The sequence below is a fragment of the Camelina sativa genome, chromosome 3 (genome assembly GCF_030686135.1).
Source record: "Camelina sativa cultivar CO46 ecotype springtype chromosome 3, ASM3068613v1".
Classification (NCBI taxonomy): domain Eukaryota; kingdom Viridiplantae; phylum Streptophyta; class Magnoliopsida; order Brassicales; family Brassicaceae; genus Camelina; species Camelina sativa.
In genome coordinates, this window is record NC_141882.1 from 29,395,674 (window position 1) to 29,409,775 (window position 14,102).

Sequence of the window (14,102 nt, forward strand, 5' to 3'; positions counted from 1 at the left end):
GAGGCTAAGAACACCTTTAATGGTAGCCATACGAACATACGATGACCAGTGGGAAATAATATATCTGTAATTAGTGATAAAATCTTACAATTTTGAAGAGGGCGTATATATTTTAATATCCGCTATCATGTAAAATTTTACAAGTTGAAAAATTACTACAATGAAGAATGTGGTTACTTAAAGATGATCATCATCACTAGTACGATTAATCTCGCTGCAGATCAAAACCAGTTACGTTCCATCTGATCTCTTCACGATCTTGAGCCTCTTGCATGACTCTTTGAACATCCTGCCAACACAGAAAAAAAAAAGTTATAAGCTGTAGAAATTTAGATTTGTGACCTTTTTAGAGATTATTTACATTCATTTCGGCAAAGTTGATAATAATATTAATGCAAGAAAATTAAACATAATTTTTTTTTTTTTGCAAAAAAATTAAACATAAACTTACTGCCATGGTACATCTCCGACGAGCATCCAGTCTCTATCCTTGTCTTCGTATATAATAATGTGTTCGCACTTCTCACCCTCCTTCGCCACCCCTGCATATTTTTTATACACATGTTAATTAAGTTTCACATCTGAGTGTTTTCACAGTTCTAATATAGAATGCTAACATAAACATGGTCATGTAACTAACACACACACACCAAAAAATGATTACTAGTTCCGGGACAAAACTTAGACTTTTCCGTGGCTAAAAGATAATTCTCTTGTAGTAATTAGTGTTTGAAGGGTTAGTACATATAAGCATTTGTTTGTTTTCATTTGCTTTTTCCTGCATTTATATTAGTTTGAATTTTTATAAATGTATAATTATTTTTACTATGTTATAAACAAAATCGAATTGTCAAATGTAAATGTAAACATCAAGCCCAAATGAATATTCAGTTCCTACCATTTCCGCTTGGTGTTTGATGTATACATTTATGTTTTACAAAAACAATTTTGTCCAAAATAAATATTAGTCTCATTTTATCACTACAAAAGTTTTCGATGGTAAGTTTTCAATAGTCTATAAATATTAGTTCTCTAAAAGTTTTGTAGATAAGTTTGGGATTCTGACTTTCATTATTTTCCATTATGAGCAAATGGGGTTACTTTCTATTTTTAGAATCTAATAAATAGTTCACGTAAAAGAGTTGCATTTGAAAGAGTCGATGACATTACTAACCTAGGCCAAGACAGCCGAAGAGATTCTCAAGAACCGTGGCTAGATTATTATAACTGTTGCTCGAACCAAGGTCAATCTTCCTCAAGTATGGTACACCATCCATGCTCACTTTCACGTACCCTATCACTTTACATGCTTCCTCATTGTTCTTCTTTCTCCTATAAGAACACACCGGTGGCCATCCCACCGCCTGACTCTTCACCACCGGCGAGGAGTTATCCTCAACTGATGACACAAGGCTGCTTTCATCCTCAGTATCTAACGATGATGAGGTCATCATATCCGAGAGCACTCTCTTCTTCTTCTTCGATCCGCAAACTGATATTTCGCTGTAATTATCTCCCGGAAGACCCAGCCGTAGCTCTGTGCTCTCAATTCCTAGACCTTCCTTGGCCATTTATTTCTTTCTTTTTTTTTGGCTTTGGCTAAATCAAATTTTTGATACTTTTCTCTTCTTAAGCCCTTCTCTTGTTGGTTTGATATTATTGTACTGCCTTGTGCATTTATATGTTGTCAAGTTGGTCGAACAAGACCCAATAATATGTGGAAAAGACTAATACTCATATAATTCTTTCTATTAGCTTTGTGAAGGAAGACAAGGTTAGACCAAAGCCAGGTCAGCTGAGTATGTGTTGGTCGGTCACATGAGAAACATAAGTTGGGTCCTTTGTTTAGAAAAGAACTTAAGGTAAGGGAACAAATCTTACGGGTGTTAATATTTGTTAGGTTTCTTATAGGATTCGCTGACCGTCCGATCAATGGCCATCCTTCCCTTCCCAAACACTCCATGTGTTTTCCTATAATTTACAGTTATATATGTATTATAAGTAAGGATATTAATATTATTTTTAGCCTATTCTTTTTCGCATATTTTATTTGGTAATCGATAAAAGTTGCTTTTTAAGAACACAAAGTTGTACATACATGTACATTATGAAACATCATTATGTAGATGTCAAAATCAATGAAAAAAATGACGAGGACATTAATTAGAAAGAAAATTATAAACGCCCGGAATTCTAAGGAAGTTGAGTAAGAAATAACATGCATGCAATCAGTAGGACACGTCTGTCACTAGTATTTTTTCCTTCTGAATACTGTTTTGATTTATAAAAGTCAAATGAATACGTTGAGTGAGTTCAAAACTGGTTGGCCATTAAAAAGAAGAAGAAAAAATAACATTTAGAATTACTTCTACAATCTTTCTGCAAATAGAAGAGTGACATATCAGAAAATTCTTTTGAACTCTATTCATTTGTCACGTGTATGATGCTAATTGTTTCCTTTTGAGCTCTATTCATTTGTCACGTATGATGCTAATTGTTTCCCGACAAATTTATGACTACTGTTCTGAGGAAGTTTCGGAGAAACCAGTTCGTTGGAATATTGTATTTGTCTTCGATGATTTTCCTCACTAATTTTCGACGAATTTTCCTAACCAATTTTAGACGATTCGAGGTTAACTATATCGGAATAATATATTATGTTTTCTTGTAGTGTGGCTATTATTTTTCCTATCTTGAAAATCTTAAATAGTATATGTTTCTTTTTCGTATTCCTACCAAAAAAAACATTACAATTTGTAATTGAATGATTACGTTTAGCTTTAAATTTATTCATCGTGACCTTTTTTTTTGGACAAACTATTCATCGTGACCTAACTTAGTTATAGTACAACACAAACTAGTCTGAATGTCTTGGAGAGTAATCGTGTTGTCTTTAGACTTTAGTATATTATAAACAGCTCATATTAGAATATGGCTTTTGTAATATAAAATGCAGCTTATAGATTTGAAAAAGAAGCTGCCAAACTTATTAAAAAAAATTGAAAAAAAAAAAAAAAAAGCAAAAACAAAACGTGTGAGTTGGCTTCTTTGAATAATAAAGAACAAGTTGGTCCATGTGACCATAATATAAATCATAACCATCAGGCAAACGCGTTGATTCCACTTCATATCAAACATTGGTAGTCCCAATTGTGTTAAGTTTCTCTCTTCAATTTTTCCTTGCATTTATGATTTATGTCTCATTGTCTTGTATTATAGGTTTATAGTATATAATCGTTCGTACCGAATCTCGCATAATTTTGTAATACGTATCTGCCAAAATCGTTTGGTTATAGTTTCTCACGTGATTTCAATAGAAAGAAGAAGCGCACGACCAAATAAAAATAAGATTACAACTATGTTCCTACATCGCGTAGCTAAATGATGAAACCGCATGAACTTTGGTACGAATTAAAAGATCATATACTAATTCTGATTAAATAAATAACAATCAATTCTTAGAATATTAATTCTTTTTTCATATTATAATGTAATCAGAATTAGCAGAATATTTGGTACGAAATCATTAAGACAAGTAGACAACTATATAGTTCAATATTTACATGTGTGATGGTAATGAAAGGCAGAAATCATAAAATAAAATAAAAATGAGAATGAATTAGTTCGATGATAATTTTAAATTCTGGTGGTTTTGCAATCTCTCTCTCTCTCTGATACTTGCTTCTTCAAATAGTAAAATAAATATAAATTATTATATATATATATATATATTACTGTTTTAAATTTTCATTTTTTTCTCACTTTACAAAAATCTAGTACTGATTTTAAAATTAACCTTACTTCTTGTGAAAAAAAAAATTACATTAACTTGCCATTACAAATAAATGTTATAAACAGCAAATTAATAATACTATATCAAATAATAATAAGAAATTAAAGATGTCAAATAGTAAATTCTACAATTTATTAATAACATTCTTCTCTACAAAAAATTGTGCATCTTAACTTACCTTATCTTTTTATTACTCATCATACTCCACCTCACTACTGCAAAAGTGCAAAGCGTCTGGTTTTGCAATCTCTCTCTCGTGCTTTTTCGAATCGACATCATATTTATTTTTATATATATAGAAATTAATTTTTGTTTTTTACTTTTTTTTCTCAAATTTACATTCATCCACTATCAAAATTTCCAAAAATCTTTTTTTGACTTCTTTTTTATTTGTATAATTTGTTTTCGAGATTAATATTAGGAACTCTTAATATTACTCTGACATCAAGATATTGGGTTGTTGTTGTTTACAAACAGACTGTTTGAAACAGTCAAAACATTAATTCTGTTTTAAAGGAAGTAAAAACAAAGGTTATTACATGGAGAATCTTATTTCAAGGGGCTATGCTCTATATATATGTTGGACTCCCAAGATATGAAGACTTATGACCCCGACCCGGATCCGCAAAAAAAAAACGATCCATTTCTCTTGATTTTGGAGACCATAGCTGTCTTCAGTTTAAGGAAGCCCCATACAACCAAAGACAGAATAAATAAATCATGGTCAAGCCAGTGTAAGTACAACAAACTGAACCATTGATCAATAATGAGTATACACATACTCATTAGCTATTGTAGAAAATACGACCTAAAGTACTTTTGATCTTCATGGAATCCCACACGAAGACAGGCAAATCCAGATTCGAAAATCGTTTCAATCCATTCTTTTCGCCTATAAACTGTTGCAAACATAAGAAACATATATACTGTATCAAAAAAATTTATATATGTAATATCGAGTAATAAGTAAACTTGTTATACAAACCATGAGGTCCGTTGGTGGTTTCTCGCCAAACTCGTAACATTGTAAGCAGCAAAAACATGGAAAAAATTACATAGTACAACAGCTTATTATTATTAGCCATTGGAGAGAAGATGAGATCTTTTACAGTTCTTTTTGGCTTTTGCCAATACAATGGGTCGATTTTATAACTCTTTAAAAGTTATGAACACTATTATTGATCATTGACTATTTGATTGAGTTTTTAATTGTCAAAGTAAAGGCTTTAGGTTCTTACACTTATTAATGTATATAGAGACTATAGAGAGTCTTTGCTCCCTTTAATTACGTTGTTTTTATATATATATATATTTCGTTTGTCTTAACGTATGCCTAACTTTGGCTCTACCAATAAGCTATAACGAAGCTTAGTAAATATCATCTATAGACTATCGTAGATGTTTCTTTCAGAAGGTTTGGGACAAGAAACGTGTCCATGTGTTTGTAATATATGTCACCGATGAAAAATGAAAATTCGTATGATATTTATTACGCCGCTACACTACACATGGGGTTGATGTTTCTCTCATAAGATTGCATTGGATCTAAGTATTCCAATTGTCAGATTCCATCTTCACGTTTGAAGTAAATTTGAGAAAATGACATCAACAATGATAAAACTGTTTTTCAAGTTAATATTTATGTGATATTCATATCTTGCTTGAAAGAAAATACAAAAGCTTGTATAAGTGTTGTGAGAATGAGTATGAGGTTTCTCTCATTCTATTTTCTTGAAAGATTAAACCATACCATTTCGTGATCGAAAAGAAAAAAAAAAAAGATTAAACCATACCATTATAGTTGAGGAAAAACAAATTACTTCAAAAAAAAAAAGTGGAAATATTTAGAGAAAAATTGGGGTACTGTTTTACTATATTTATATATGACGTCAGAAATATTTGTAATACAGTTTCAAGTATAATTTAATTTCAATTAGACTATAATGAGCTCAAGTTATTACATAATGGCATAAGTTAAAGTACATTTAATATAATAGCATAATGGCATAATCAGTTTGCAGTACGAATGGTTATATTAAACACTGCGATTGAACTGTACTAACAACATTGTATCCAAAAATAATTTACAAATATAGATCTAGAATAATTTGAAGAAGTGTTTTCTTTTTTCATCAATGATGGTTTGAAGAAGTTTAACCAACTATTCGGGCAAAGAAAAATTATAATTGGATACTCCAACCGATTGATAACAAATTCGACTTGTTCTATTAAAAAAAAAAACAATATAACCTTTTTACCAAAAAAAAAAATTTAGCCAAAATTAGATAATATCTTCAACACACTTAATCACACCAACACCACATTATATATATACACTAAGTCACTAACACTTAACCATATAGTTTCCGTTTGATTACAAGAGATTAAACATGTCAAGAAGATCCTCTTGCAGGTAGATAGAACCATATAAAATTAAACAAAACCCTAGGATCTCTATACCATTACACATGCATAAATATTACATATCATTATATATATAATTTGTGTTGCTAATATCTAAGAGTGGATCATCATATCAAGAAAAGGAAAAAAAAAAAATAAGAACAGTGAGTTGATAAAATATTGGAAAATCTTCTGATTTAACGATAAGACTTAAGAACAGAGCCGCAGAAACTGCAAACCACAGCTCTCCAAGATTTCCAATAAATAGGAATGAAACAGAATCTGGTGGAAGTCTTCATGTCGGCGATGCTCGCACAATGGCCACACCGTGAGCATGTTCCAGCCACCGGTTTGCTCCGTTTCACTTTCCTTGTCTGATCAACCAAGAAACAGAAACAAACCATTATGACCTTTATCACTAATTCTTCTTTCTCCTTATTAACTCAGATTTAGACCAATCAAGAACCAAAAAGCAAGAACAAAAACTCTTTTAAGACTCGGCCAGGTATTGGTATCAGAGAAGAATGTTCTCTGTGACTTTTTTTTCCTTATATAAATGTGGGTTTGCAGATTTCTGGAATTTTGTGGCTATAAATAATAATTATAAAAAAAGGACAAGGAATTAGTTAAAAGTTTATATCATTCACTCGTGTGTATGACTATTTTACAAAGTAAGTGAATAGTACTATTTTATTATTTTGAGAGATTGAAGTGTTGGACATACACACACGTATATAACCCACATTAATTAACCTGTCGTTCAGTAAAATATTTAACTGTCTAACTTAAAAGATAGAAATAAATTTATTTGGATGGAAAACAAATTATACAGTAAAAAATTTATGTAAAGTAGAAAAAAAAAATTGATACACTTATGCTTTACATTAGGAAAAATATATAATTTGTTCCAAAAATTAACAGTTAGAAAATTTAACAATGAAAATACATAATATTATTATAGGGAAATAAGGTACGTAGGTACAAGGTCTCTAGCTAGTAGCTAGCTCCAGTATTAATGTCATTAAAGATATTTTCCTTAGTGGCAAAGGCTTTGTGTCATGAAGGAAGCGTGAGTAGCTTGACACATGGACAAAACAGTTGGATGTTGAGTTTTGTCATTGTCATTTTGCCCTTATCAGACAAAAAATGGGTCATGAGAAAACCTCTCCTCCTCAAATTTCAATCTTTTCTTATTGATCATGCTTAATTTAATTGTTTATATGTTTCTTTCTCTCATTTCACCAACAATATTTGCATTTAATAATTCATAAGTTCAATGTAGTTTCGGTGATAAGCGGGCAGGTATGGCAAACTCTATATTGTTGAATAGTATAACAACATTCAATGTAGTTATGTAGGTTATTAAAAATGGTAGGCCAATCTGAATTAAGAATTCATACTTCAAAAAAACCAAGAAAGAAACAAATGTGTTTCAATTTCAAGTAGTAATTATGGAGATGATTTGTGGTTTGATTTTGATTTTTGATTTCTTGTACAAATGTCTCCATCATTATAGTTGAGAATATTTATGTTATTCAGTTTTTTTTTTTTTGTGTGGCAATAGTTAAAATTTTAGAAAACGTTGAAATTTCAATCTTTGCTCATCATTGAATTCTGCCTTTCCTTCATAATCTATGGCAAAAACTATATCATATGGGGAAAAATAGGAAAAGACCATAAAACTAGTAATGACAATATTGTTTTATAGAAATAAACTCTTTCAGACACTAACATCGAGGTCTCTACTCCGCAAACTTTCTCGGACGCTGGTGTAGTTCCTATTCACCGACGTCGGGATCTCTTGTCTCTCGATCTTCTTTTAGTTAATCTTTCTTTCGGTTATTTAAGTTTTTCCCCGTCTTTAGTCTTGTTACAAACCCCCCTGGCCTCCTCAGATTCCGGCGACTTTTTGATCAGTAGTGATAAAGGGCAACGGTGGGTTCCGGTTAACCCCCGCACCTTGTCTCTAATTACTTCAACCGGTTTACCAGATCCACGAATATCCGACATGCACAACCTCCGATTGGGATGTCGTTGCACCCCTGGAAAAGCCTCTATTGAGGCACCAAGCTTAACAGGCGAGCTCCTCTCTGGACCACTAGTCAAGCTTTATCCGGTGGAGACGTTGGAGGCACACGACGTCCCCTTTTCCATGTCAAGAACCCATCTCTCCAAAATTGAATTGTCGGTGTGGATACTCGATCAAGCCCCTTACATCAACTCTGGCTTGCTTATGTTGAAGGTTTGTTCACCGGAGATGCTCAGTCTCTTGCAAACCTATTCATCCTCTCCGTACAACCGCCACCGCTCACTCAATTTCGCTAGGTCAACCATCATGTTCTTCGATGTTCTTTTGGTGGGCCTTTCTCTTATTGTCGGCCCATTACGTTTTCAGCATGCTAAGCCCATGAACACAAAATCCAGGTCAAATTTTTCTGAATATTTTCTAAGTCCACTTTCATTGTCTCTTCGTTATCTGGGTGCTAAGGACAGAAGTTTCCTTATACATTGTATATCGATAGCTTTGATGTGGGTCTATGAATGTCAATGGCAATCCTTGGTACAAAGCAACCCGTCGTTTATCAATCTTCATCCTAGTGTTTGGCTATTGGGAATCATGCCTTTGTTTTCAAACAACATTAATGGAGAGAGGCATATCGGCATTATGACTCCGTCTCTACGGAGCGGTGGTTACCGAAATTTCCTCAACCCCATGTTTCCATATCCCGTGATCTCTGAGCCTAAGCATGTCTAATCTACCAAATTCAGGAAAATCGTCCACACAATGGTTGGTCCGGCTCTAAACCTCTCTAAGCCCAGGTACGAGAATTTACTTCTCTTGTTGACGCCCAATTTTAGCCAATGGTGTGGTCAAGTTTACGAACTCTGTGGATTCCATTTGAGTTGTAAAGCATCATTGTTGCTGTGGCATCTCTCTCATTCCTTGAGAACCTTGGTTATAATATCCCTTTCGGTTTTGACCCATGAATCCTATTGCTTGATGTTCTTTGGTAATTGGATACTATCTCCAATTGGTCCGAGTTTAGTCTACGGCTTTGGTTTGATCAAGGTCTCTCTCTACTCTATGGCAACTCTACCAAACATCTTTAAGCCCCAGAGCTCCACAAACCTTGCTCGAAAACTTGTCAAGCTACTACCTCGTGTAGGCTTCCTCAAACCGGAGAGAAGTTCAGGTTTGACCCCTTTATTAACGCCAACCAGTCTGATGACAGTGGCAATCTCCTTGTCCGTTGGCTTGTCCATGGAAGAGCTATCGACAATCTTGATCTCACATGTACCAAAACTCCTTCAAAATTTTGGCTCAAAGCTCTCAAAAACCTATTGCCGATTAATCCTATCTTTTCTTTGTTCTTATGTTGTTTTGGCATTGGGGAATGCCTATTTATCTTGTATTCTAAGCTTTGCTGTAAGAATTTTGCATGTTGATTAATTAATGCAAGTTGTTTGACAAAAAAAAGACGATATTGTTTTATATGAATATGGTTGCTTCCAAGAAAAATCATCATTCATCAAATATAAAGAAATCGAACCTAAACAAACAATTAATAACGACAACTACTTGATTTTAACATTCTTCAGAGCTACAGAATTTCCCCCCTTCGTTTGTTTTCATTTGATAGTTACCTCAATCTTAATTTTCGCACAGGTCAAACAGATAAACTGAAAATTACTTGGCCATTTTTTAATTTGCCATGGTTAAATTAAATAGTTAGATCGTTGTGAAAATAAACACAACGATGCCAATAAACATGATCGATGATATATAAACACCATCGATCAACGATCAACGATCCGATCTGTTTTTTTTCCTTTACTCTTTTTGTATTGTCAAAAAAAAAAACAGACTAGAATTAACCATCATGATGGGCTGGGCCTAAATGGGTCAAGCGTGAGGTTACGTTGCAAACCCAAAGAGTTTCGTAGTATAAAAGCCATGTCAATTTCCTTTCTTTTCTTTTGTACAATAATATTAAGAAGAAAAAAAGGAAAACAAAAACAGATCCGACCTGCCGGAATCGAACCAGCGACCTAAAGATTTGCTGTCTCAGACTACAGTCTTCCGCTCTACCAACTGAGCTAAGGTCGGCTATTGATTATTAGTACATAATATTTGTATATATAGATATGTACATAAATATTTGTTTACTTCAATTCTCATCAATATTTATTTATTTTGAATAACAATCTACGTTCAATAATTTTAGAAATACTTATTTCAACACCGTTGGAAGCTAAGCTAACACTTACAAATTTTGTAAGTCTTGTTAAAATAAAATTATTATAAAAATTGGAACTAAAATATCGAAAATGGCTATTGCAAAAGCATTAATAATATTGATTTAACACTTAAACATAAAATCAGTTAAATCTCTCTAAATCTTTTTTCTTGTTTCTTTGGCAATAATTATATATATACTTGGCTATCATTAAAACTAAGATATGTGGAATGTAAAAAATTGGATCATATTCCATTGATTTTAGGATGATACTACACATTTATTAAATTATTTCATGGTTATCATCTTTTCAGCATTTTTTCACAAACAAAATAAAACACTTTTTTTTTCTTTTTTTTCTGAAGAACCTTTTATACTTTGTACTTGTGGACACAGTACTTTCTTCGTCATCCTTTTAGCCTTTAGGAATCTTCTATTCCTATAAAACAAAAGAAAAACTACTCACAAGTCACACCTAAACTATCCAGAGATTCTAATCATAACCGTTCATCGTAAGTCAAACATATCAAATAAGTCAATAAAGAAATTACAACCGTTAGATGTTATAAAGACGTTAATAACATAACCGTAGCAGAACACAGCTACGTGGGGGAATCTTCACGACTCACACACACACAAATAAAGATAATAACTCGGAGAAACCGAAGCGAGTTTGACTCTCTGAGTTCATCACCGAGTCAACTCTGCTCTTCTCCGTCTCCGCCATGGCTGCTACTGCTGCTTCACTCCACACCTCAATCTCTCCGCGTAGCTTCCTCCCTCTCTCTAAACCATCTCTGATGAAACCTCACCGCTCTCAAATTCTCCTGAGAAAAAACAAACAGAGAAGCTGCGTTTCGTGCGCGTTGATCCGAGACGAAACCGATGTCCTTCCGGTTCAGAGCAGAGATCGTACCGACCACGAGGAAGGTTCGTTGGTGTTGATGAGCGTCGAGACGGAGAGAGATGGTAACGAAGCGGTGGTTGTAGGGTTTGGTGCTGCTGCGACGACGAGCGAAGGTCAGCTTTCGTTAGAAGGCTTCCCTTCTTCTTCAGGAGCTGATTTGGGAGATGAGAAGAGAAGAGAGAACGAAGAGATGGATAAGATGATCGATCGAACTATTAACGCTACGATCGTTTTAGCTGCTGGTTCTTACGCCATTACCAAGTTGCTCACCATCGATCATGATTACTGGCATGTAAGTGTTGATTCTGATGTTTCTTGAGTTTTCTTGATTATAAAGAGTGTTTTTATTGGATTTTCTTGAATTTATTGTGTTTTGATTTGTGTTGGGAGTTTCTTGAATTAAGTGTGTTTTGATTTGTGTGTGAGCTTTGTCTTTTTATGGTTTTGTTATTCTCAGGGATGGACGCTGTTTGAGATACTGAGATATGCTCCTCAACATAACTGGATTGCTTACGAAGAAGCGTTAAAGCAAAACCCTGTTCTAGCCAAAATGGTCATAAGTGGAGTTGTCTATTCTGTTGGAGATTGGATAGCTCAGGTTCTTGTTCTGTTTTCTTTCTAACTGTGCCTTGTTGCTGTGAATTGTCAATCGTTTGATGATGACATTATTGATCTTTCTCTTCAGTGTTACGAAGGCAAACCGTTATTTGAAATCGATAGAGCAAGAACATTGAGATCAGGACTAGTGGGTTTCACACTCCATGGCTCGTTATCTCATTTCTATTACCAGTTCTGCGAGGAGCTTTTCCCATTTCAAGATTGGTGGGTGGTTCCTGTCAAAGTCGCCTTTGATCAAACAGTATGGTCGGCTATATGGAACAGTATTTACTTCACGGTTCTTGGCTTTCTACGTTTTGAATCTCCTCTCAGTATCTTTAAAGAACTAAAAGCTACGTTCTTGCCTATGTTAACAGTAAGAAGCGCTTTCCCTTTGATCTCTTTTCTCTGTTATCTTTAAGGTTCAAGATTAAACAATACTTTGATTTTGAATGCAGGCTGGGTGGAAGCTATGGCCATTTGCTCATTTGATCACGTACGGTTTGGTTCCTGTAGAACAAAGACTTTTATGGGTAGATTGCGTGGAGCTTATTTGGGTCACTATACTATCGACGTGAGTATCAAACTTCTTTAACTATCTTGGTACCTTCTTGTTTCGTTTTCTTCTCTTTGGCCTCTTATTATTATTTTCTTGGTTTCAGTTACTCGAACGAGAAATCAGAAACAAGAATATCTGAGTCGGTCATTGAGACCTCTTCAAGTTCTACCACATCCATTGATCCCTCCAAGGTACTTTACTACATCCCGGAAGAAAAAAGTATCATCTTTCACATTTGATTCACAAGAACATCGATCTAACGCATATTCATGGCTTTGGTTTATAACAGGAATGAGAAATCAGAAACCCAAAATTGGGTCTTATGATCCCCATCACATTGTATATGTATATACATAGAGTTTAGCCAATAGAGTGGCTGGAGATTTGAGATTGATACAGAGGAGATGAAGATATTCAAATGGATGTATCTCTTGATGTATAAGCAAATATAACCAGAATATTGAATACACAAGAGAAACAATTTGATAACTAATTAAATATGATTACATCTTAATAAGCATGCTAGTCACAGTGCTCTAGTAATTAAAATAAAGTTTTAGACATACTGTAATTTGTTTATTTGAGGAACAAAAATCTTAGTTTTATAAAAAATGAAAATTAACTAAAAACTCATTGGCAAAAAGAGAAGAAAAAAAAAAATCTCAAATTTATTTCAAGGGAGACCTCGTGCAGCGTCCATTTGAGCTTCCATATCGCTTACTAAAGCATTAATAAAGAGTGAGCCTAAGTGGTAGATGGAGGTAACTCCAACCCACAAAAGAGTTGGTATGCACACGCTCATAGCTATGACTGGAGAAATTTTATGTAGGAGTAGAAATATTGCAGCAACGCCGGACACATGACTGAGACTTCCTGCTGCCAAAAAACAGTTCTGAGATGCAATTTGGAATACAGTTAACAACATATGTTGGAAATTGATCCTTTGCTTAAAGAGGAACAAATGACATAGGAGGAAGAAAACGTTGAAGAGTAAGAAGAGAAGAAGTTGTGTTCGTGAAAGAAAAGAAATCATAAGGTGAAGAAGAGAAGGTGATGGAGTCGAAGAACGGAAGAAGAATAAGTGAAGAGGAAGAAGCCTAAGAAGAAGAAGTGTTGTGTCGTGGAGGAAGAAGGAAGAAGTAAAAGGCTTTGGGCTAGAAGTCAATGAAGGCCCATATATATGTCAATGGGTTTAGTTGTTGTATTTTGTGTTGGTGAAATGAAACAATTAATATAAGCTAACTAGGTTAAAATAAGATGTAGTATAAATATGTTTCTGTGTGTAAGAACACTTTAAGGAAGTATGAGAGTTTAGGCTAAGAGTGGCTAAACCTACAAAAACCTTCAACATATGATATGATGAGCACTTGCATGATTAAGTGATAAATCCATGAATCACAAGTGCATGATAAAAACCAATTTTAAAACGAAATTTATGAAAGAAAAAAGAGAACACATACTACTGTAATTTAATTTGTTAGAAAGAACATTTAATTTTTGAAAAATAATTAATCCTAAATTAAAAGGTGTTATGAACTTACAAACATTATGTGCATAGAGGCTCGGCAAACGAATCATCCAGCTGCCTTTCCAATTTATAAGCTT

The 14,102-nt window shown here is 33.8% G+C and overlaps 4 protein-coding genes and 1 non-coding gene across 6 annotated transcripts; 1 reads left to right on the plus strand and 4 right to left on the minus strand.

Annotated features, from left to right (window-relative positions):
* Positions 1–49: 49 nt before the first annotated feature.
* On the minus strand, positions 50–1,731 carry LOC104778215 (auxin-responsive protein IAA6). Its single transcript, XM_010502608.3, is given in 4 exon segments — positions 50–235; positions 238–289; positions 452–542; positions 1,175–1,731. Coding segments are annotated over 4 exon segments (570 nt in total). The 5' UTR covers positions 1,572–1,731; the 3' UTR covers positions 50–205.
* A 2,473-nt stretch (positions 1,732–4,204) lies between these two features.
* Positions 4,205–4,906, minus strand: LOC109132303 (uncharacterized). 2 transcript variants are annotated; one of them, XM_019243970.2, is made up of 3 exons: positions 4,779–4,905; positions 4,576–4,692; positions 4,205–4,465 (listed from the first exon to the last, which is right to left on the minus strand). In XM_019243970.2, exons 1-2 carry the CDS (start codon positions 4,876–4,878, stop codon positions 4,583–4,585), a joined length of 210 nt encoding a protein of 69 aa, XP_019099515.1. In that variant the 5' UTR covers positions 4,879–4,905; the 3' UTR covers positions 4,205–4,465; positions 4,576–4,582. The 2 variants fall into 2 exon arrangements, with proteins under 2 accessions (XP_019099515.1, XP_019099514.1); XM_019243969.2 differs by having other exon boundaries at positions 4,205–4,692; positions 4,779–4,906.
* Positions 4,907–6,100: 1,194 nt separating this feature from the next.
* Positions 6,101–7,124, minus strand: LOC109132304 (uncharacterized). The gene has a single exon (XM_019243971.2). It carries the CDS (start codon positions 6,598–6,600, stop codon positions 6,394–6,396), a length of 207 nt encoding a protein of 68 aa, XP_019099516.1. The 5' UTR covers positions 6,601–7,124; the 3' UTR covers positions 6,101–6,393.
* Positions 7,125–10,218: 3,094 nt separating this feature from the next.
* TRNAY-GUA (transfer RNA tyrosine (anticodon GUA)) lies at positions 10,219–10,304 on the minus strand. Its single transcript is given in 2 exon segments — positions 10,219–10,254; positions 10,268–10,304. It is a non-coding gene; the product is annotated as a tRNA-Tyr (tRNA).
* A 420-nt stretch (positions 10,305–10,724) lies between these two features.
* Positions 10,725–13,011, plus strand: LOC104778216 (uncharacterized). Its single transcript, XM_010502609.3, has 6 exons — positions 10,725–11,633; positions 11,799–11,939; positions 12,027–12,314; positions 12,397–12,512; positions 12,601–12,688; positions 12,787–13,011. Exons 1-6 carry the CDS (start codon positions 11,160–11,162, stop codon positions 12,790–12,792), a joined length of 1,113 nt encoding a protein of 370 aa, XP_010500911.2. The 5' UTR covers positions 10,725–11,159; the 3' UTR covers positions 12,793–13,011.
* Positions 13,012–14,102: the final 1,091 nt, after the last annotated feature.

Excerpts from the sequence above, each read along its gene's own strand:
- LOC109132303 (XM_019243969.2), bottom strand. The coding sequence starts at position 4,878 with ATGGCTAATAATAATAAGCTGTTGTACTATGTAATTTTTTCCATGTTT. Across the intron at positions 4,693-4,778 it reads AACCACCAACGGACCTCATG|TTTATAGGCGAAAAGAATGG; the intron begins GTTTGTATAACA and ends TGTTTGCAACAG.
- LOC109132304 (XM_019243971.2), bottom strand. The coding sequence starts at position 6,600 with ATGGTTTGTTTCTGTTTCTTGGTTGATCAGACAAGGAAAGTGAAACGG.
- LOC104778216 (XM_010502609.3), top strand. The coding sequence starts at position 11,160 with ATGGCTGCTACTGCTGCTTCACTCCACACCTCAATCTCTCCGCGTAGC. Across the intron at positions 11,940-12,026 it reads TTGGAGATTGGATAGCTCAG|TGTTACGAAGGCAAACCGTT; the intron begins GTTCTTGTTCTG and ends CTTTCTCTTCAG. Across the intron at positions 12,513-12,600 it reads TGGGTCACTATACTATCGAC|TTACTCGAACGAGAAATCAG; the intron begins GTGAGTATCAAA and ends TCTTGGTTTCAG.